The 23,937-nt window shown below is 38.7% G+C and overlaps 1 protein-coding gene across 1 annotated transcript in view; it reads right to left on the bottom strand.

Moving 5' to 3' along the window:
• LOC140162023 (uncharacterized) overlaps positions 1-23,937 on the bottom strand; it is a 52,418-nt gene that overhangs the window by 799 nt on the left and 27,682 nt on the right. The window contains exons 13-26 of the mRNA XM_072185313.1: positions 23,069-23,241; positions 22,057-22,141; positions 20,889-21,122; positions 20,287-20,397; positions 19,333-19,455; positions 17,031-17,162; positions 15,267-15,383; positions 13,576-13,902; positions 12,875-13,195; positions 10,971-11,279; positions 9,681-9,800; positions 7,908-8,027; positions 5,588-5,836; positions 4,154-4,384 (exon numbers count right to left, since the gene is read on the bottom strand). Coding sequence (XP_072041414.1) covers positions 4,154-4,384; positions 5,588-5,836; positions 7,908-8,027; positions 9,681-9,800; positions 10,971-11,279; positions 12,875-13,195; positions 13,576-13,902; positions 15,267-15,383; positions 17,031-17,162; positions 19,333-19,455; positions 20,287-20,397; positions 20,889-21,122; positions 22,057-22,141; positions 23,069-23,241 — 2,652 coding nt within the window. The remainder of the gene's footprint in view (positions 1-4,153; positions 4,385-5,587; positions 5,837-7,907; positions 8,028-9,680; positions 9,801-10,970; positions 11,280-12,874; positions 13,196-13,575; positions 13,903-15,266; positions 15,384-17,030; positions 17,163-19,332; positions 19,456-20,286; positions 20,398-20,888; positions 21,123-22,056; positions 22,142-23,068; positions 23,242-23,937) is intronic.

Genomic DNA, 23,937 nt, shown 5'->3' with positions numbered 1-23,937 from the left:
AGATATACACGGGCCTAGGTTTCCTGAATTGTGATATGGTTAATTGCAATTCTGGGTAAAAACCACATGTGCCTGCTAACGGTCAAAATTTTTTTATTGCATGAGGTGAAAGGGCTTTGGTAGTAGGTTACAAAAAGTCACATCAAAAAATCCTCCGGAGCTTGTTGCCATAGCAACGGCAGTTTTTATGATTTTCGTGATTTTTGCTTATTTTGGGGTGAAAATAAGGGAAAATATGTACTTTTCTGAATTGCTCCTGACTTTATATTTGAGGTCACATTAAAAAAGTAACCTTACCACCATAAAGTATTGTCTTTGTGCTTTCCCCAGATGAAAAAAATATTTCAATAATATTTCCCCATGTGCAATTTTAGGGCTGGGCAACATTGCCAATTTAGCACTTTTGAAAAAATGCAATTTTTACCCTATCTTTGAAGTCTAAAAACTAATTTTGCTTGAGCACCCAGAATTATTTCCTCTTTGTTGGTACTTGGGCAGACATTGCTCCTTCCAAATTTGGTAAAAAATCTCTGGGGCTATTTGACCTGTAAAGCCAGTGTTGCCAGAAAGTTTGATAATTTTCAAAAAATGCATTTGTCAAAATAATGCATTTTCTACATATTACTCATGTAACCTTTAATACCACCAACTTAATTGAAATATTTGCACACTTTGCATACATGATTAGACACACACTGCAACGGAAGCAACACTTTGAGGCTGGGTTCAAGTCCTGTCCTGCAAAAACCGGTATTGCCAGAAAATCATATTTTATTAATCCAAATTTCCAATTTGTGCATTTTACAATTATTTATTCAATTAATTTTATAGTATCAATGTTAGTTGAATATAATGTGCATTTAAACATCATCTGATACAATACAGGTTCAGACACATGGGCGAGTTTCTCGACAGGTGGGTTAGTAAGCCTTAGGCTTTGGCGACCTAGAGGATACTAAGCCTACTTTTGACCCACAATAGTAATTTTTACATAGAAAATTTTTTGGAAAATGATATATGCACCTTAAAAAGTGTATCAGCTTACTAAGATGGACGTTTGGATAAAAAAAAAAGTAAATCACAATATTTTTCTGTGACTTATTTTTACCTATGACCATTTTAGGCCTTCATAAGTAGATCTAAAATGCAGGTTTTTAATGATTTTGGTCATTTTGGGCAAAAATGGACCCTTTTTAACCACCATCACAAACAGGTTTTGAAACTTAGGCAATGATGGTATTGCCAGATTATATGACAATTAATTTACCCACAGGCTTACCCGTAATTTTTGAGTTCGTCAAACATGCGTGCATTTGTTTGAAAACGTAGCCATGTAAAATTAATGATACGCACAATAATATAAACTTCAAACTCCCATGGGGGCATCAATATTGACATTTGCATTGTTTGACACCCTTATTGAATTTCTCTCCTAAATTAAGACATCCGTTCTGATTCCATTGACTTCTACTTTTACGTTGATACAGGACCTGTTGAAGATATACTTGTCCAGGGTGGAAAGGTAACATCACATCGAAACAACCGTGCAGACAATATTTACCATGTTTACAATGCAAATAATAATCCAACTGGTGAAGAAGCTAGTGGGTCATGATAGGCTGTTGCAATTAAAACACTCCCTATTTTCCCGATTTCCCTTTGTTTCTAACACAATCCTCAAGATAATTTTCTATCTGTATGTGTAGGCCTATATGTTATCAATTTGGTTAAAAATTGCCATTCCAAAAGTATCATGGTATGATCATTGGGTGGAAGGGAAAGCAGTTTCATATCCCCGCCAAGACCCCGGCGCAGATTTGGGGGAGGGGCAGTGGGCCCGGCCCCCTCATTCCGGCCGCCCCCCCCCCCTTCCAAAAAAAAAAGGAGAGAAGAGAAGAGAAAGGGGAAGGGGAAAAGAGAAGAGAAAAGGGAGGAAAGGCGATTATTTTAGGCATTGCTTGAAGGCGGGTCCTCGTCCTAAAAGCATGTGAAAATTACTGCGGGCCCGCCAATATACAGGGCCCGAGTGGGACGGGAGGGCCACTCCATTTCGTACATTTTTCTCTAATCCCCCCTCTGACTGCCCTGGATCCGCCACTGCCAAGGCCACATCATTTCACATTTCAGGTGGGATAGACCTATAGGGGGGCAGCTATGGCCAGCTATGGCTGCCATTGAGGTGTAGGAATGCATGAAATTGGATTCATCTACAATATAGCCTCGATTCTTTGTTAGCCTTGTGTGCCATGTTTCGCTAAAAATTGTGTAGATGTAGTCTACGAAAGCCTGTTGAGTCAGGTTTAAAACTCATCATTCTCATAATAGATTACACAAAATATCTGATATATTTACAGGCTAGATCACACAAATTATGTCTGGAAAATGTACTTAAACCATTGCTATGACGTCTATTCATTACTGAAGATTATTTTCTACGAATGAACACTTGACACGTTTCTATGCAAGAATCCACAGTTTTAGAGCGTATTGTTAGTATAAAGCAATGGTTTAAATCAGCGAATACACTTGAAACTGTTATTCCTTGATACAAGTTCACTCGGCTATGCCTTGTGGATTCGTAATCAAGAATCAGCAGTTTCGTGTATTCTCATTGACAGGATTATCATAAAGCCTAAAATATTGTTTGATTGGCATATTAGGAGAATTCAAAGAGATGCCAGTTTACGAGGAAACAGCCTTTTACGCCCATTTTTTGCTAATTTTACTGGGAAATTAGCTCTATTTCACAGATATTTGCTTAAAAATGAGCATTAATGGTCGTTGCCATGGAAACTGCATACTTGTTGAATTCTCTCAATAGCCTAAAATTAAAGAAGCCCTATTTATCAATAAAGTTAAGTGTAATTTAAAACTTTTGTAATGCAAAAAATTGCTAAAAATGGTAAAAAGGGTCCATTTTTAACCAAAATGAACAATATCATTGAAAACCGGCATTTTAGGCCTACTTATGAATTACAAGAGGTCATAGGTCAAAATCATAGGTCACTTTTTTTTATTTAACATCCATCTTAATAAACTGATACACTTTCCAAGATGTATTTGTCATATTTCAAAAAAATGTCCATGTAAAAATTACTATTTTGGGTCAAAACTAGGCTTTAGCCTATAGTATCCTCAAGGTCGCCTAAGCCTAAGGCTTACTACGCCACCTGTCGAGAAACTTGCCCATGTGTCTGAACATGTATTGTATCAGATGAAGTTTAAATGCACATTATATTCAACTAACATTGATAGGATAAACTTAACCGAATACATAATATTGTAAAATGCACAAATTGGAAATTTGGATTAATGAAGTAAGATTTTCTGGCAATACCGGTTTTTGCAGGACAGGACTTGTCCCCAGCCGCAAAGTGTTGCTTCCGTTGCAGTGTGTGTCTAACCACGGTGTGCAAAGTGTGCAAATATTTCAATTAAGTTGGTAGTATTAAAGGTTACATGAGTAAACATGTAGAAAAATGCATTATTTCGAAAAATGCATTTTTCAAAATTATCAAACTTTCTGGCAACACTGGCTTTACAGGTCAAATAGCCCCAGAGATTTTTTACCAAATTTGAAAGGGGCAATGTCTGCTCAAGTACCATCAAAGAGGAAATAATTCTGGGTGCTCAAGCAAAATTAGTTTTTAGACTTCAAAGATAGGGTAAAAATTGCATTTTTTTCAAAAGTGCTAAATTGGCAATGTTGCCCAGCCCTAAAATTGCACATGGGGAAATATTATTGAAATATTTTTTTCATCTGGGGAAAGCACAAAGACAATACTTTATGGTGGTAAGGTTACTTTTTTAATGTGACCTCAAATTTAAAGTCAGGAGCAATTCAGAAAAGTACATATTTTCCCTTATTTTCACCCCAAAATAAGCAAAAATCACGAAAATCATAAAACTGCCGTTGCTATGGCAACAAGCTCCGGAGGAATTTTTTATGTGACTTTTTGTAACCTACTACCAAAGCCCTTTCACCTCATGCAATAAAATTTTTTTGACCGTTAGCAGGCACATGTGGTTTTTACCCAGAATTGCAATTAATTACCATACCAGTCAGATTAAAACAGCGACCGAGAGACAGAATGTAAGATATATTAAAAGCAACATGGTGTCGTTAAGTAGAGGAAACGGAAGCAGAACTTACTTCTCACCGTCACAACAAAGGCACAGACACTAGGATTGAAATTAGGGTCTCCGAAGACGTAATATACCAGAGTGTTTCCCACATAAAAGGTAGATCCTGATGGAATATTCTGACTACTGAGTGGACCTGACGATGACGGCTCTTGCCAAGCAACCGATGTTGAACCAATGGGTTGAGCATCTACCTCTATATTATTTGAAGGGCATGAGGAGATTTGCGGGCCACTAGCAACTAAAATGTAATCATACGGTTTGATGAAAACTTATGTTAAATGTAAAATAATGTGGTAAATAACAACTTGAAGAACTAGTAAAATTAATTTATAACAAATGCATTGATTGCGAAAAACGGTTAAACTTCCCTACATGTGCACCAAATAAAAAAATAGCCATGCCCATAAACATGCTACTTTGCTTTTGCCAAGACTATGCCAAGAACATGTCTTATTTTACCTAGAAACGGGCATAAACTTTCGTGAATTCGGATTTTTTAATAGGTTGTTCAAGCTCACGTAATCATGATATTGCCTGTTTTTGCGGCATGATTTTGGTCAGAGCCTTGACGTGCTCAGGGCATGTCGATGGGAAACTAATGGCCAATAATCTCGGTCAATAATTTTCTCTACTTCAATTCCTCACCCAGAAGCACCAACTAGATATTCAGCTTAGTTTCATACCACATAATACAAACATCGTTAATTTTAAACGGGTTGAAGATTCGCTCCCTAGTGTCATGGCATATAGAATTTCACGACATTTCATGCCATGTGTCTGGCCAATCGGTCAGAAGTTTGTAAGGCCCAATTTACTATGAAAAATTACACAATTAATACATTGTAACACATATTTATACCAAAAAGGCTGAACATGCACTTCAATTTTTCTGCACAGTCCGGTACCCACTTTGCTACTCAAAACCTCCCCTGTGCTTGGGTCTGGAACGATGGGCTTAACAAGGTCTTATGATGTAAATATATACTTTCTGAATTATACTGAGCTGTATGACATTATACATGTTATAGAAAACTTAATAATGCTCCACCTTGGTCTGGGACGGACATTTTATAAATGAATTATTTAAAAGAGCAGCAACGACACCACTTGCATTGCATTCCAGATGTTAAATCTACATCTTACACACAATTTAAGGAAAAAATCAGGCATTTTAGGGCCGTTTTTCTATAACTGGTTTTTACGTGTAGTTCCTTTGGGGGCGCTATAACCTCCATTCTAGTAAAAATGCAATTTAAAAAAAAAATTACCAATGATATTTTTCTGAATTTTTCAAAGTATGCAGTATGAACATTCAGAAATATGATCAAGTAGTTGCACTACCTGCTCTTCACCGAAAAAAAAAATAATGTCCTATACCTCAATGATAATGAAACCTAGATAGTTCCTGAATAAAACGTTTAAGGGACCTGCACCTGCTTACCAGATGCCGAAATGGGAAAGGCACACGTCGCTTGATTTCCAAAGCTATCCCTAAATAAGTACTCTATGATAAAAGCGCTGCCAGGTTGTATGGATCTTGACGTAGCACCTCCAAAGGTACTGACAGGAGAAAGCGGCACTCCAGAAGACGCTGCGGATGGCATCGTCCAGAAAACGGTGGCGCGAGAGTTGATGGTAGGAGCGGTGCTTGATTCTCCCGAAGGGCAGCTTGTGATCTGAATTGGTCCACCTGTATAACCAATAAAATTAGCAGAAATTGCATGATTTTAGATAATATTTATCGGAACTCGGGCTATGGCATAATACATTGTCATATATGCTTATTTAATTGGCTCGTCAACGGATTGAATGAATCGGTATACTTCCGTTCATTATTCTGAAATTGGGTATGTGCATTATGCCTATAAGCATGATAAACATGAGTGCATTGACATAGCGACAATAAGTGCGTATCTTTATTCTATGTTGCTGTTAGTGTAAGACTATGTAAGTGTTACTTACGATGACCTGGCACTCAACACTCATTTGCTGCTGAGTACAAGACCATCGTAAGTGGCAGTTACACTGATCTTGCACAACACTGTTTCAAAAGAAATGTAGGTAAACGTATAAAAGACGTATAAACTGTTGGACATCAGTGATCTCAAAAACAGAAACTACCGCAACAATTAGAAAGTTCAAATATGGACAACCTGGTGGCAAATTTGAAGTTACGGCAGAATTATTGAAAGTAGACACACACACTCTAGACTGGCATGCTGACCTCTTTAATACAATCTGGAATGAAGAAGAAGTATCCAAAACACGGAAGCAGCCCATAGCAAAAAGAAAAGTTTCCCGGTGACCACCCGATGACCATTCGGTGGTTATCAGAAACCTTTCGGTACCTTTTCCAGAGTTATCCGAAAGTGCCCGCTAGCGGATACCTTGCGGATACCTAATTAAGTTATCCAAAAGTTTGCGGGTAGACATCCGGAAGTCTCCCAAAAACTCAAATATTTCAAATGAGACCCAGAATGTTCCCAGAAACTTATATTCTTTGCAGGAGTTACCCGGTGGTTATCCGCTTTTATTTTGACCTTGAAAATAGCATTAAGCATCTTAAGAATGCGTGGGTGGGTATATGGTCAAATTAAGGTCACTGTATGATTCAAAATGGAGTAGCTGGCTGTTGGCAGTTGGAATATATTTGTGCAGAATATTCAAGTTATTTGTGGTCCAAAATGTATGGATTACTAATTAATCTGGAACATGCTGTAGGAATTATAAAGCATTGAATGCTTGATTTCATATGACAATGCAGGTAGGAAAATTTGTATGAAATGATTTGTATTGATGCAGTTTTTATACACAATGTACCTAATATATGACACATTTGAATGTTTAGTTTATATCTTTTCTAGTAAATCATACATGATTTTTACAGTAAATTAATGTCAATTAAATTACTAATCATCAGCTAATGTGTCAATTAACTGATAAGCTTTATGTTAAGCTATTTGTTGTAAATTAATTATAATATTTGATATAGAAATTATAGGCTGTGTCAGTGATGTGATCACACTTAGGTACTGTATACATGTTTATATGCTGATATCAATTTGGTTGTACATTAATTGAAATCTAAATCAGAAGAATATTTTTGTTCAATAACTACAATTACACTGTACACTTTCAAGGTTCTTATAGCAAGATAGCACAAGCTCAACTGCCATGACTGCAAAGTTGTATTTCTCCAAAAACTATACAATTCAAATAATAAGCTAAATTGCCTAATAAATTCGTGCATACTCATGAATTTGTATTTCTGCATTCCCCAAAAGGTCAACAGGAAGTCTCCAAAGAGGTCACCAGGTATATCGTCACCAAAAGTTATCCGCTAGGTCCCCGAAAAGTTATCGGGTAGTTATCCGCTGGTTCCCCAAAAAAGTCATCGGGTGGTTACTCGCTAGTTTCCCAAAACAGTCATCGGGTAGTCATCCGGTACCTATTACCTGAAAGGTATCCACTATTGTTTCCCAAAAATTTATCGGGTAGTCACCCGCTACCTATCTAATTTGCATGTGAAATTTGCCGGTGTCTCCCCGGTGGCTATCGGGAAGTTATCCGAAAAGGTCTCATTTTTTTTTATATGGGAGGGGCTCATTGTCAAGTTACCAAAGAATGATGATCACACAGAATGTGGAAATTGGAGTAAACAACAAGTTGAGAGACTAGCAGGCTGGATTTAGAAGTGGAAAAAGTGGATCATAAAGGGGCATGTAGTGTAATACTTCATATTATATAAATAAGCTTATTACCTGTTGTTGGCGGAATCTGACAGGTGTTTCCTGAGTAACCGTTGATACACGCGCATGAAAAGCTGCTCCCAAGAAAACTGCACCGTCCGTTATTTAAACATGGAGTATTACTACAGGGATCTAAGACAGAAAGAAGGACGAGATAACAATCGTTAATAGTACAATCTATAAACAGTGCCTCATAAGCAGTGGGTACTATGATGATTTTCTTCTGGAGGTGAGAACGGTTAACACGTGGAAGCCCACTATAGGTGTAGGAGTGTGTGTGGGGGGGGATATTTACCATGCCACCTCCTGGCCCCGACAATGACTACAAGTTATTTGGCTCCTTAAGGTCCAAAAAGACACTGCTCATTTCTACGCTCATTTGCTCATTTTGCTATTCATTGACTTATTATACTACGCAATGACTCATTTCCGTGCTCATTTTCTCATTTCACTGCTCATTTCACCGTCCATTTGCTCATTTTGCCGCTCATTTACAAATTTCACTACTCATTTACTTATTTCCCGGTTCATTTACTCATTTCACTACTCATTCGCTCAATTCCCCGCGCATGTACTCGTTTCCTTTATGAAGGTAAAACGAAGAAAATTTGTCTTCACGATTCAAAATGGCGGTATTTTATTTACATGAACTTCCCTACAGGGTATAATGATGATAGAGTAAAAAAGACTAGTTTGCATCTGACGTCATATGTCAATCAAACTTGTTAAAAAGTGTCGTGATGATGAGTTGCTGATCGCGGTGGTAAAACCCGGGCGCCTTTTGTTAATTTTGGCCCTTCAAAGATACAAACCATCTTAAAAGTTAGTGGAAAACTTTTCCGGTTGCATAATTTTGACCCGGAATCATCTGTGGAATATATACTTATAGCGTGTTTTTAGAGATACTCTACTCGTAAAGGTCTTGAAACTCTCAAAAAGGGACTTAATCCGGACAGTGTGCACGTAACACTAGTTTTGCCCATGATCAAGGTTGATTTTGGTGGAAAACGGGCTCCTTGTAACATTTGAAAAAGAAATGTTGTATTTTCTTGCCAGCTTTTTAGACATACAAGTAACCCCAAATTGAATCTTTTTTGTCAGTGTTCACCCTGTGCACCCCCCACACACACAAAAAAAAAAAACATGCTGTTCGTCTTCGGACCTGTTGATGAATATCAACGAAAACTTTAAGCATAGCATTGCCCCGTTTTTAAGGCTATGCAATGTTTTCCACGTGTTTCCACATATTTCACCTTTAACCTTGTAATCTCAGAGACAGGAAAAAACATTCCCTTGGAACCAAAAGCTCCCAAGAATGTCTATAAAGACACCTGTAGTGTAATGTGTCGCATTAGGCCAAAAAAAAATTTTTGTTTGTCCATAGAGGCTTATGAAACAGTTGGGTCGGTAGGTCGGATTTTTGTTTTTGTTTTTTTACAGATATTGCACTTGAAACTGACAATTTGAAGACTGGTAAATAAGTCAAAACACACAGCACTTTACTAGTTTAACTCTTGAGATGGTTCTGCATGTTATACTGTTCATTTTCTTTACATTTTCTTTCTTTAAATTTATACTAACCACTGTTTTATACGATGTCCCATCGATGCCACAAAAAAAAATCAAAAATCAAAAAAAATAAAATAAAATAAAAAATAAAAATAAAAAATAAAAAAAATAAAAAAATAAATAAAAAAAAAAAAAAAGACACGGTCGGGACCAGGGTACACGGTCGGTCGGACGTGGACAAACAAACAATTTTTTTTTGCCTTATAAGCTTATCACCTGTTGTAGATGGAAACTGACAGGTGTTTCCTGAATAACCGTTGATACACCTGCATGAAAAGCTGCTCCCAGAAGAACTGCACTGTCCGTTATTCAAACATGGACTGCTAGCACAGGGATCTGAGATAGAGCGAAAGGTAAGGTAACAACTGTTAAGGTCCGTTCATACTACCACCGCATTTGCGATGCGTTGCTTTGCGATGCGGTGCGTTGCCGCACTGCATCGTACTGCAAACTACCGCATTGCGATATCGCAATGAAGTCAAATACATTTTAACTTGGAAATGCGACGAGTTGCGTTGAGTTGCGGCAAAAAGTAATCGATATATCGGCATCGCAAAGCAACGCATCGCAAATGCGGTGGTAGTATGAACGGACCTTTAGTATCACAATATATAAGCAGTGTTGCATCAGGAATGGTTTTCAGAGGAGGAAAGAAAGGGGAACGAACATTACATTGGACGCAACACATATTGGTGCATGTAACGGACAAACGTTTTCAAGAAAAACCTGTTTGATGATAAGAATATGTTTAACATATCCTTATCATTGGAGTTTTTATCCTTATTAAATTGGAGTTTAACTTTGGTGCACCAGCTAAAGTCATTACATATGTGCAAGTCTCAGCTCTGTACTACTTAATTAGTGTGGTGAAGTAGCATTTTGAAGCTATTTCTTAATGACTGGAAGTGACCCTTCATGACCCTTGATCCCAAATCAAAGTTTACCGTTTGGATACCAGCAAAGGTCGATGCATGTGTGCAAGTCCCAGCTCTGTGCTATGAAGTTTGTGGAATGAGTAGCATATTTAGTAAAAACATGTTTATAGGCCAGTTAGTTGTCAACACTTGATGAGGAGTGACTGCAATGCAAAAAATCCCCAGAAGATCAAAAAAAAAATCACGCTGGAAATCCCTCTAGCGTTGGTTGTCAGTAGATTACAGTCGTTCCTCATCAAGTGTTGACAAAGGCAACGCTGGTTGCTGAAACGTACACAGTAAGTGCATTTACCTGGATCAGATACTACGAACTTTGGTTACTAGTTTACGCTACCGATCTTAATGAATTTGTTCAATCACGTTTATAGGCCGGAAGTGGATGACCTTTGACCGGAAGATAATCATGTGACATTTGTCCCCTAACCTAATGTTCCTATTGATATATGGTTTCATCATGGGCATGACCTGTGACATTAAATTCGGCAAAAGTTGCATAACATCTTCTACTTAAAATTTACAAGAAGGTTACTAGTATGTAGGACTACGTCTGTCCCTACAAGTATATACATACCAATGATGCAAATAACCCCTGCATCTTCACTGTGGCCACAATTGTGATTTCCCCATCCATTATGACTGCATTCATCTAATCTGTTGTCTGATCCTGAACAGAGTACATTATCCAACCATATTTGCCCGGTACCCTGTCCAAACTGGGCAAAGCTAGCAGCTTGTGCACGACTAGATGGCAATCCAAGTTGACGACAAACTACAGATGCATCAGTATCACCCCATGAGTCATCACACACTGTACCCCAAGCATTATTGTAAAATATTTCCACTCTGCCTTCATTGGAATTGCTGCCACCAACAAGACGGACTGGAACAGGCCCTAAATAAGACATTGTTAGAGAAAATTTATTTAAATAATAGATAATGCTGGTCTGGAACAATAGCGAGGTAAACAAGAACTGTTGCTAGGCAGTACGAAATATTTAAGCCAGGCCGCCATTTGAGAACATTTTTGTATATTGATCTAATATAAATAGCATTTAACCATATTTTCAAGTCATGCAATGTTTTCCACCTGGTCCCACATATTTTACTCTGACCAATACGAATTTCTTGAATCTTACAAGAACTTAATGTTATCCTTCATATTACGAGTTGTAAGTAAATATGCAAAGCTAATTCTCGTGTAAGTATGCATATTGAAAAAAGAAGTATGAGTAACCATGAATGGGTTCATCGCATAGGTTGTTTTACCGGGATTCGGCTGTTCCACCTCGCGCCTTTGCCTTCAGATTATCTTTTAATTTCAAAGCTATTTGAAGCTATTTCGTAAATGACCGAAAGTGACTTTTTTATTAGTATTACTATTATTTATTATTTTTGTCAGAGGGGCACCTTTTTATTTCATTTTTTTTGGAGGGTGGTATTTATAAATTTACACATTTGGTCTTAAACAAGTTAAACACTTACGTGAGGGGAAAAATGTGTAAGGTTTCTTGTTTTAGTGGCATGTTTGTGAGGTGAATGTTTCATCAAAGAATGATACTTGTATCTGATCAGTTATCATGCATCTCAGGGGTATATTACAAACTTAAAATTGTCATGTTAGAGACAGGAAAAGAATTCCTTTGAGAACAAAACCTCTCAAGAAGAATGTCTTAAAATATAAAGAGACCTGTAGTGTAATACTTTATATTATGTATTAAAGTAAACATACCACCTGTTGGCGGAATCTGACAGGTGTTTCCTGAGTAACCGTTGATACACGTGCATAAAAAGTCAATCCCAGACGTACTGCACTGCCCGCTATTCAAACAAGGCATGCTAGCACATGGGTCTAAGAGAAAGAGAGGAGATAAATCAACTGTATGTTGAGAAATATATAAGCAGTGGTGTGCCAGAATGTTTTCGAGGGAGGAATGAAGGGGGAGGCAAGAACATTTGAGCCCAGGCTAGAGGGACTAGATCCTACCCCTCACCCTCTCACCACTGGCTATACGTCGTCTTTGTTATATCTTAATGCATAATATTTGCGGGTGTTGATCTGGGTTCGTTACGGCTATTCAAGGTTTATAATTCGCCTTCTGCCCTGTTGATGTTTTGCTAGATAAACGAAAACGTTCAAGGTATTCTCTTGGTTGGACTGACGTCACACGGGGGAAAAGCCTTGTAAAACCAGTGTGCGCATGTGCAGTTCCCCTTCCTCGAGCTGGTTGCTATGCGCGCGCTTGTGCAAAGGGGACAATGTTCCCGGATGTCCGACCGAGTGAATCCAATGTTTTCCACGTGGTAACACATATTTTACACCCGCTACAACAAATTTGCGCTTTCGTGACAGACGCGGGTTCATCATGGCCATGACCTATGACATTAAATTCGGCAAAGTTGCATAACATCTTCTACTTAAAATTTACAAGAAGGTTACTAGTATGTAGGACTACGTCTGTCCCTACAAGTACATACCAATGATGCAAATGACCCCTGCATCTTCACGGTGGCCACAATTGTGGTTTCCCCATCCATTATGACTGCATTCATCTAATCTGTTTTTTGATCCTGAACAGAGTACATTATCCAACCATATTTGCCCGGTACCCTGTCCAAACTGGGCAAGCCTAGCAGCTTGTGCACCACTAGATGGCAATCCAAGTTGACGACAAACTACCGTTGCATCAGTGTTATCCCATGAGTCATCACACACTGTACCCCAAGCATTATTGTAAAATATTTCCACTCTGCCTTCATTGGAATTGCTGCCACCAACAAGACGGACTGGAACAGGCCCTAAATAAGACATTGTTAGAGAAAATTTATTTAAATAATAGATAATGCTGGTCTGGAACAATAGCGAGGTAAACAAGAACTGTTGCTAGGCAGTACGAAATAGTTAAGCCAGGCCGCCATTTGAGAACATATGCGCGCGCTTGTGCAAAGGGGACAATGTTCCCTGATGTCCGACCGAGTGAATCCAATGTTTTCCACGTGGTAACACATATTTTACACCCGCTACAACAAATTTGCGCTTTCGTGACAGACTCGGGTTCATCATGGGCATGACCTATGACATTAAATTCGGCAAAAGTTGCATAACATCTTCTACTTAAAATTTACAAGAAGGTTACTAGTATGTAGGACTACGTCTGTCCCTACAAGTATATACATACCAATGATGCAAATAACCCCTGCATCTTCACTGTGGCCACAATTGTGGTTTCCCCATCCATTATGACTGCATTCATCTAATCTGTTTTCTGATCCTGAACAGAGAACATCATCTAACCATATTTGCCCAGTACCCTGGCCAAACTGGGCAAACCCAGCAGCTTGTGCACCACTAGATGGCAATCCAAGTTGACGACAAACTACCGATGCATCAGTATCACCCCATGAGTCATCACACACTGTACCCCAAGCATTATTGTAAAATACCTCCACTCTGCCTTCATTTAAATTGCTGCCACCAACAAGACGGACTGGGGCAGGCGCAGGTCCTACGGAAAAAAGTGCGGCACCATTAGATTTCTGGGGTGGGGCTTTTGGGTCGGGCGGTTATTTTGCTCACAATATTTTGTGTATACCTATATCCAAAATTGGATGGGGATTTGATTCCGATTTTATTTGAATTTCTACCACCAAAAAGACAAACTGAAACATGACCTAAAATATAGGCTAGTATACCCTAGAACAACGAGAGGGTGTACAAGATTTTTTTTTATCAACGCATGTGTTTAAGCCCAAACAATCTAAGCTAATCGTAGATTCAACCTTTGCGGTCATTTTAGTGATGAAATGTTTACCCCCAGCTTCTTACCCGGGGTAGGACCTGCCATCAAAAATGAAGCCACTATTGGTTGCAACAGTAAAATCAATGATTTTCAATTCTCTCTTATAACTAGAGCTACTGACTTTTTATATTTCTTTTTTAATATTCAGGAGAAAATCGGTAGAAATCGCATTTTCGTAGAATTTTTAACCGAAAATCAATTTTGCCTATACTTTGCACATAGCAGGAATTCCCCAAATTTGCATGGGCGTCCTCACTGTAAGACGTCATAGCGACATTATGTGGGAAATGTGTGTACTTATTTTGGTATCAAAGAGAAGACCCATAACTATACATTGGTACCAAAAACAACGGTATATGACGAATATGGTTCAGTAGTTCTAGGCTTAAGGGTATACACTATTAAGGGTATACAAACACCTCAACATTAAACAGGATTTCTAGTTTGTCCTGGTCATGCTATTAACCTGAATTGTGTTCCAATTTATATATTGGTCTTCGGGAAATCATTGTAAAGACTTCTTGTTTATGGGTAGTTTTGGCTGAGGGCATGAATGTTTTAAACGCTCCAATGTCTTCCACCGAAGAAAATATTATAGTATACAAATATTAACTGTCTATGAGTGTGATGGTCAAAATATAATCACGAGGTGAAAGATGGATTGTTCCATTCCACGAGCCGGAACGGCGAGTGGAATGGAACAATACATCTTTCACCGAGTGATTATATTTCGACCATTACACGAATTTAAGACAGTTAATATTTGTTTTATATCACTCATGCATAAATTCTATTACTAAAATACTATTTAAGGTAGGAAATACATTTTTTCATCAACATAACACCATGTTTTGCCGTGATATACTTCACATTTTGGGGTCCACCCCATAACTAAATCGGCGAGTCCAAGAGTCAGCGCAGGCGCACTACGGCAGAGCACATGATGGTAAAGACTATCACACGGAGAGGGTGATAGTAAAAATGATAAACGGTAATCAACTAATGAAATGTCTAGAATTTATGTATGAGTGATATAATACTAAGTATTAATTCCAAGAATGTTAACCTACCACCTGTTGTCTGACAATTAGCCCCTGTTACACCAAAAGGACATGTACAGAAGTATCCAGATCCAGACGTAAACGGAATACATGTGCCACCATTCTGACACGGGCTTGAGTTACAAGCTGTATAGCAAGATAAATATTGTACCACATTAAAGGAGAAGCACTATCTTGCATGAAGGTCACAAGACTCAGGCTATTTTTGGAAAAAACGTTAATTTTTGAGCCACACTTATATTTTTATGCCCAAAAAGGCGTAAAAAGCAATGATGATTCAAGAAGCAAAATATTCACGTGATATGTCACGCTACATCCTCCTTGAACTAATCAGACCCATTCATATATGCTATGACGAAAACTGGACTGAACAGGGTCGTCGGATGTAAGTGGAATTTATTCTGCGGTATGTTTATGGATAACATTCGGTCTAAGCCATGCAATGACCAATAGTGCTCAGAGTTCAGGGGTACTAAATTAAAGGGATGCTAACCGAATATGGTGGGACAGGGAATGCCTGTGATACCGTAAAACCTGGTCTACAAGCATGTAGAGTGCTTCTGATGAAAGCTACATTAATCCAAGCGCCAATATGGAGTTTGAGCAAATAAATTACAGATCCAAGTATATACAAACAAGTTTTATGTTTTATTGTAAGACCAATCTATTGCATTGGCATGTTTACGCATGTATTGTTTTAATTTAGCTTTCATATTAAACACTGTATATGCTTGTAGACGAGGTTTTACGGTATGGGAAGAGGTCCGACGACCATGGCGAAGCCTAACGATCTGCATGCATATTATGGCAATTGGCTGCGTATGTAGGCATGTTATGGCAAACTCGTAAACTGTTCATCTCAGAGACAGGGAAAAAATTCAATTTGAACCAAAAAAAGAAAGGTCTAAATAACGTGTTTTTGAGACCATAACGTGTTTTTGAGACCATAACGTGTATTTCAGACCTTTCTCTGTTTTTGAGACCTTTCTCTGTTTTTGAGACCTTTCTCTGTTTTTGAGACCTTTCTCTGTATTTGAGACCTTTCTGTTTTTGAGACCTTTCTCTGTTTTTGAGACCTTTCTCTGTTTTTGAGACCTTTCTGTTTTTGAGACCTTTCTCTGTTTTTGAGACCTTTCTCTGTATTTGAGACATTTCTCTGTTTTTGAGACCTTTCTCTGTTTTTTGAGACCTTTCTCTGTATTTGAGACCTTTCTCTGTTTTGAGACCTTTCTCTGTATTTGAGACCTTTCCCTGTTTTTGAGACCTTATTATACTATTGAGACATTGTTGTGTGTTTGTTCCTGAGACCTTTCTCTGTTTTTGAGACCGTATTGTGCGATTGAGACATTACTGTGTGTTTGTTTCTGAGAGCTTTCTGTGTTTTTGAGACCTTATTATACTTTTGAGACCTTGTTGTGTGTTTATTGCTGAGACCTTTGTGTGTTTTTGAGACCTTATTGTACTTTTGAGACCCTTGTGTGGTTTTGAGACCCTTTTGGCCCTCACGGCCGCCCATACGCTAGCGTAAATATGGGTGCTCACTATCGAATGAATAGGCAGCAAATATGGTTCCGACATATTCTAATGACGGCGGAATAAATGCAATGTAAAGGGCTTTGAAGCTATTTACGGCATAGAGCGCTATATAAATAACTACATTTATTTATTTTGTTTTTATTTCTCTTGGGGGTCAAACAAATAATAAGGAACACGATTTTGTTAATTTTTTTGCGTTGAAAAGAAGTCATAAGTCTAGCGTAAATGTAAACATACCTGATGGTGAGGATACCTGACAGTTGACGCCAGTGAAGCCTGGCGGGCATGTGCATGAATATCCAGATCCAGTTGATAACGAAGAACATGTGCCACCATTAACACAAGGGCTTGGATTACAGGATCCTATAACTGAAGAAAATAAATACTTGTATGCCACTTATTAACCACTTATTAAATTTTTTCATCTGGATATACTATTTTTTGATAGCGAGTGTATCGTGTCTCATCCAAGACGCATCACCAGGCTGACTGATAAAGCACTGAACTATTAACCTGTGTCATAGTTGATGGTATGACGTCGGTGGAATTTCCTTCTTGTAAAATGTCCGTCATACAATGATATACAAACACTAGGAAGAGTTCAGACACAGTTCCAAAAGGTAGCTAATAACTGTGTGAAAAATTCGTGAAAAATCTGTGTTGGATCACAGATTTTTTACGGATTTTTCAACCGATCACGGATTTCTGTCTCTTAGTGACTTATCATTAGGGGCTGTGCAATAATTATGAGCCCCCCGGGGGTAAAATTTCAAATGGCTCGCCAAAAATCGCTTGCCCCCCCCCCTCGGCAAAATCGCTTCCCCCCCCCCTTGAACATGCCAAATTTTTGAGATCCCAACTTGCAAACTTTAAATGGTCTAGATGTATGTTGCGAGCGCAGCGAGCAGGAAAATTTGCATATTTAAGCGTTTCCGTACTGTTTTCCTAAGCAATTTTAGAGCGTTTTATTAAAAAGGCGCCCCATGCCAAAAATTGCTTGCCGACCCTCTCGGCTTGCCAAAAATTGCTTGCCCCCCCTCCACCTTTCGGCTCGCCAAAAATTTCTTGCCCCCCCCAATTTTACCCTCCCCAGGGCTCATAATTATTGCACAGCCCCTTAAAGTTATCCACCAAATCACTGAAATCGACAACGTGGTGGCATGATTTACCAACTAAAGGACCAATGATATACGACAAATGTTTGCATTGTTTGAAAACATTGTCAGCGACAGCGTCAATGCTATGGGTCTCAAAGGAAAATACCCAAACGGCTCTCCTCTGACGTCATTCCGTCCACTGTGTCTCAGTTCAATAGTTCAGTGCCTGATCATTCAGCCTGATGACTTGGATAAGACGTAATACTGTCGCTATCAAAAGAAAAGTAAGTCCAGATGAAAAGATTTAATATTCATTTTCATTTTGTTATGTTTATATACCTAGATGCTTGAGAATGTTTACAAACTTATTAACAGCAAGGTTTTGTTTTTGTTTTTGTTTTTTGATGATGATGAATCCGCTCATAGAGCAATGGAACGGCAAATGTTAAACATCTCACTGCGAGACAAAGTAAGGTGCTCGACCATCAGACACCTGACCGGTGTTGCAGACATTTTGAGAAAAATCAAACAATCAAAATGGAGATGGGCTGGACATGTTGCCAGAAGAAATGATAACAGATGGACAAAGAGATTGTTAGAATGGCAACCAAGAATGGGAAAAAGAAGAAGAGGTAGACAGAAGAGGAGGTGGAGAGATGATATACCATCACATATTGGTACAACATGGGCGAGAGTAGCATTAGATAGAAAGGTATGGAGTGATCATGAGGAGGGCTACATCCAACAGTGGATTGACACAGCCTAGATAGATAGATAGATAGATAGATGATGAAATGAAGCCGAAAATGAGAAGAATAATATGGAAAAAAATAAAATCTAGGTCATTTTCATAAACAGTCCTTTGGGCATGGGGAGGGTCTTCGAAAACATTTGTACGGGCATATGCCATGCAGGCTCGTGGATGCTAACTTTCTCTATACCTATTTTTTGCTGTTTTTGCAACCCATCAGTAAACACATTTTTCACAAAAGCAACCAAATTTCCCCTAATCATGTGTTTTTAAGGGCACTCTTGCCCTGGGTAGAATTGGGCACATTGGTCTCCACTGAAAACCCATCCATTGATGCACCAAAATTGCTGAAAAGGTACCCCAAAACTCTGGCACATTCCTGCATACGTTCAAACGTATATCATTAACTAAGAATTCAACGAAGACATAAGATAAATTATGTAGAATATAGATTAAATTTTAGTCTGTCCATTATAAGGTGTGAAACATGATCTTTGCTTTAGCATGCACTGTCTCCAAAATTTTGTTCCGCCTTTCTTTAAATGATCTCTAACAACTATCATATGTTCTACCATAACTTGGTACCATGATCTTTGACCCATTTGTGTAAGATCCGTGCATTCTGGTTTAGGTCATGTCCCACCTTATTCTGTACAGACCGTAAAATCTACAGACCATAAAATCTGCATACCTGATGGGATTTGGCAGTTGTCCCCGGAGTAATTTGGTAGACATTGGCAAAAATATCGGCTGCCTGAAGAGCTACATGTTCCACCATTAAGACATGGTCTAGAGTTGCAGAATTGTATGCCTCCTAATACAATTTAAATAAGAAAGTGTAGAAGTAATATTAAGGTATGATTCATAACTTCAGATAAAATCCGTGCATTTCGAAAGTTGCCGCACTTCCCGCAGGATGGGAGCACCCCATCCCGTATCTAACCCCTCAGCGTTTTGTGCTTCAGATGAGACCACTATTATATATAGGTTCTATATGCTCTGTGTTGTAATATGGTGGTAGGCATCATCGATACGACACTTATAAGGATAACTGTAATACTGTATACCTCAGAGCAGAACGTAGTAATAAAAAAGAGTAGGGTAAAGTTCCATGTATTCTAGTCTCGTCCCAGTCGTAGTGACTTAGGACAATATCCCTCCGTCGGGGGGTTTAAGGCCTCGTATCCATAGGCTGTTCCCTTGTGGCGTGTGCCCTTGTTCCGTGTTTACTTTTTCCCATGTGACCTGCCACACAGACAACGAACCGTAGCGGCCACTAAGCAAAACAAAGGTTCGTTGTCTGTGTGGCAGGTCACATGGGAAAACGTAAACACGGAACAAGGGCACACGCCACAAGGGAACAGCCTATGGATACGAGGCCTACCCTACCTCTCCGTGAGGTTGTTACCTTTCAAGGCGGCAACCACTTACACATTGGTATTAGTTAAAGCAAACACTAGGTATACTATTATGTGCCTTGCCCGCAAACACATACTGCTTCCTCGTGAAGTGACCTGAACCCACAAAGAGAGTGAAAGTGCATGAAATATTGAAATATATTGCTTAAAATGGTAACAATTCAGGTGTAGAGAATGATTGTGGCGCTGGGAGTGTCTGGGACCTATCGGTACTCCGCCGAACTTACCACAATGGACTCCGGTGAAACCAGCTAGACAAAGACATTGATAATTCCTTCCCGTTCCAACACACTGACCACCGTTTTGGCATGGGTTTCTTGTTGCACAAACGTCAATAGCTGCATACAAAACAAACAAAAGAGCATAGTGGTTGATAATGCGCTACGCACAGGCACAACGCCTAGACGGCACACTGTACAGGATATCGCTGACCATTATGGTCCCACATCATTTCCATAAACCATTTAACAACAAATCGCAACATCGGAACGTCATACACCAACTTGTGACGAGTAATTTAATAATCAGGCCACGCTCCTTACACATATCGAGGTTAATATTCGGACTGTTTTTCGTACGCAGTGCTATGCATGCGGAGTACTATTCAGATGGTTCTCGATTAACTACGCGATATCGCATGCTAGACAAAATAACGTGGAACTAGTTTCCGGTGTTGTAACGTTATCGTCTAGTACGCCATTGGGCATAGTTGAGAACCGCCTGAATTTGAATCGCATTCCGAATAGCGACGCGCATGGAAAATGTACCATTACTATTATATGTATTGGATGGGGAGGTGTGGGGTGAGGGCTGTGTTTGTGTGACTTACCGTCTCGTACTTCAATCAGAAAAGCGCATACAGCACGATTCACTCCACTTCCAAAGGTATAGGTTACCAAGTTACTACCTCTTTCAAACTGACTACCAGGTTGATGCGTAGAAATCACAGGTATACCTGGTGTTGACGTAGGCGCGGTCCAGAAGGCCGATATAGACTGTTGTCCAGTAACTATTTCATATTTCATATTACCAGGACATCCATTTATAGATGGTCCAGAGGGTGCTAGGAATAAACACAATATTTACGTTGGTCACAATATATGGATTAAGAGGATGACAAAATTTTGAGAATGTATCTAAAGACTTGGACTTTTTGTTGAAACCTATGGCCCGTATGCAGAGCATTAATGAATGAATCAAGAACGCTGGCATTATCAGCTACGTAAAATCAGTATATTATGGCAAACACGGTGGCCTAGTGGTTAGGGCGCGAGCTTCATCGTAGCCTAATCGATAGGTTGTGGCAGTGGCGTAGATTTCTTTTTGACATTGGGGGCGATGAGGTTTGAAAAAAATTCTTGAAGTGTAGTGAATCCAGCATCTTTTGGCGACATATTAAGTTGATGGTACAAATGTGCGCGAAAAAGTTTGCCATTTTGAAGCTAAAATGATGAAATATTGTGTAAAAGTGGAATAAAATTTGCACTTTGTGGGCTAAAATGGCCAAATATAAGGTTAATTTGGTCAGAAACCCACATACAGGCGTCAACATAGGGGGATGATTGTATGGACCATCCCCCTGGCAAAATATTGGGGGGATTTATCCCCCACCCCCACCCCGGATCTACGCCATTGATTGACGATGTGGGGTTGGCAATGGGGGGGGGGGGGGGTCCGGCTGGGGGAAGTTTTTGTTTACCCTTCGTGTAAACTGCAAGTAATTAGCCTACTACAGAAATATTCTATTCAATGATTATATAATTATACAGCTTTATTCCGTTAGCTGCCTAATCCTCAATGGAGTCTTTACAATAGTCTAACTCATGAATATCTCTTACACCAATGGGACACCGACTGTTTGACCAGAAACAGTGGGATTTTTGGTGATGTTTTGTGTTTGTTCTGACGGGGGAAATTGGTAGAAATTACCTTTCACCCTTCCAACATGGCGCTGTCTTTGCTAGATTCATGTAACTGGAATAATTTATGCTACTTACACGAGGCGCTCACGACAAACGCACATACTGCTGTATTGTCCGAGAAATCAGTAAAAGAGTACCATAGCTTAGTTGCACCACCGATCTATAAAGAACATGATGAATAACAAAGTAAAATGAAACATTGTCGTGGTTTTCTCACACAAACGACCCCTCCCCATATAAACCGGTCCTTTATTGACTCTCTAGGGGTTGATGTTGCTGTTGTCTGTTTGTTTGTTTGTTTGGGGGTTGATGAATCATGAATGGAAAACAATTCGTCTCAAACATTCTTTTTTGTCCTTTGTATTTCAAAAGCACGTGTAAACCAAATGTGTGCGATTCACACCCTACCGTGTGTCATCTTGTTTTTTATTTTTATTATTATAATTATGGTCATTTTTCTGTTTCTGTTTTTGTTTTGTTTTTTAATACAAAGACTTTTTTACATACATGTGTAGATAAATGACACAAAAACTATGCATAGCTGTACATATAAAAGTATTGCACTCCAACAAAATAAATATGTTTAGTTTATCAATTACCAGTAAAGAGCAAGCACGTTATTGCTCCCAATCTTCTTGTAAACGCTCAAAAGCTAGACCATCTATATAGGTCAAATGAAGACCTGAGCGCAAGAAGACCGTAAGTCCACTTGGCCCCTCAACATGTATACACTAAAGTTGCGTATAGTTTCTTAGGGTTTTATGTTTAATACATGTTCCAGGGTGAAAACATCATGAAAGGTCGTGAAAGATTTGTTTTGGCCCCTGAACATGTATAAAACATTACCAAACTATACGAAACTATACACAACTTTAGTGTATACATGTTGAGGGGCCAAGTGGACTTCCGGTCTTCTTACGCTCAGGTCTTCAAATGTTGATACATTACATTTTGTATTAATTTTCAGGTACTCAATATTCATAAATAACATGTTCAGATTTTAGAAACATTTTAGAATGTGCTTAGAAAAGTTTTTACTTGTTAGATATAGTAATTAAAATAACTGTTAGATGAGATATGAGATTACATCAACAATAAAGCTTGTGATTCCTCGGTAGAGCTGATCCATAGATCTTATTTCAGACGGGTCTGCAGCCATTGGTACATTCCAACTGACACGTGTTTGTGATTGACCAATAGTAGCTATCTGATTAATGTTGCTTGGACAGCCATTGATGTTCGGAGGGATAAGATCGATATCTACAGAAAGAAGTTGAGACATTTATAAAACAAATAAACATTAAAACAGATGATAATTTTAGGTAACTAAATGTGTATCACTTGTTGGTAGTGAAATACAAAATAAAGCACGCGTACTTAGATGTTGATGAATTGACAACCTATTTGAGCGGTTATCTCAGTGTCCAATAGAATACCTCAAGGAGAGCTCAAGTTATCGACTGATAATGACAACATTAAGGCACAAGTAACGTTATGTAAAAGTGGAATTGTATACAAATAATGAATCTTTATGAGTACATTGGTTGTATTTTCATGAGGTGAAATTGGCCCATTCACCACTTTCACCGAATGAAAATATTCTTTCCATTGCACGAATGAAAATCATTCATTAGTTGTTTTGTATGATACCTAAAATAGCTCCTTGCCATTTGACATTTTACTTAAACAAGTTTAGACGGGGACTCCTGTTATTTAAGGATCTAGCGGCAAGTTCATGTACAAGCTGGCAACTAATATTTTACTTAATTCGGGTATGTTGAATTCAAATATTTTGTCTGCCAAGCTATATTCGAGCCCCGTGACCTTAAAAAATACCCAGAAAACCCATACATGATCATACAGGGGGCAAAAATTAAACATGCTCCAAATTCACTAAAAAAAACATGTCAAATTATTCGTCAAAAATGTAACATATTTGCGCGTAGGACAAATTAT

This window comes from Amphiura filiformis, chromosome 10 (genome assembly GCF_039555335.1).
Source record: "Amphiura filiformis chromosome 10, Afil_fr2py, whole genome shotgun sequence".
NCBI lineage: Eukaryota > Metazoa > Echinodermata > Ophiuroidea > Amphilepidida > Amphiuridae > Amphiura > Amphiura filiformis.
Note: the sequence above shows the minus strand (reverse complement) of the source record. Positions and strands in the feature narration are given on the sequence as shown.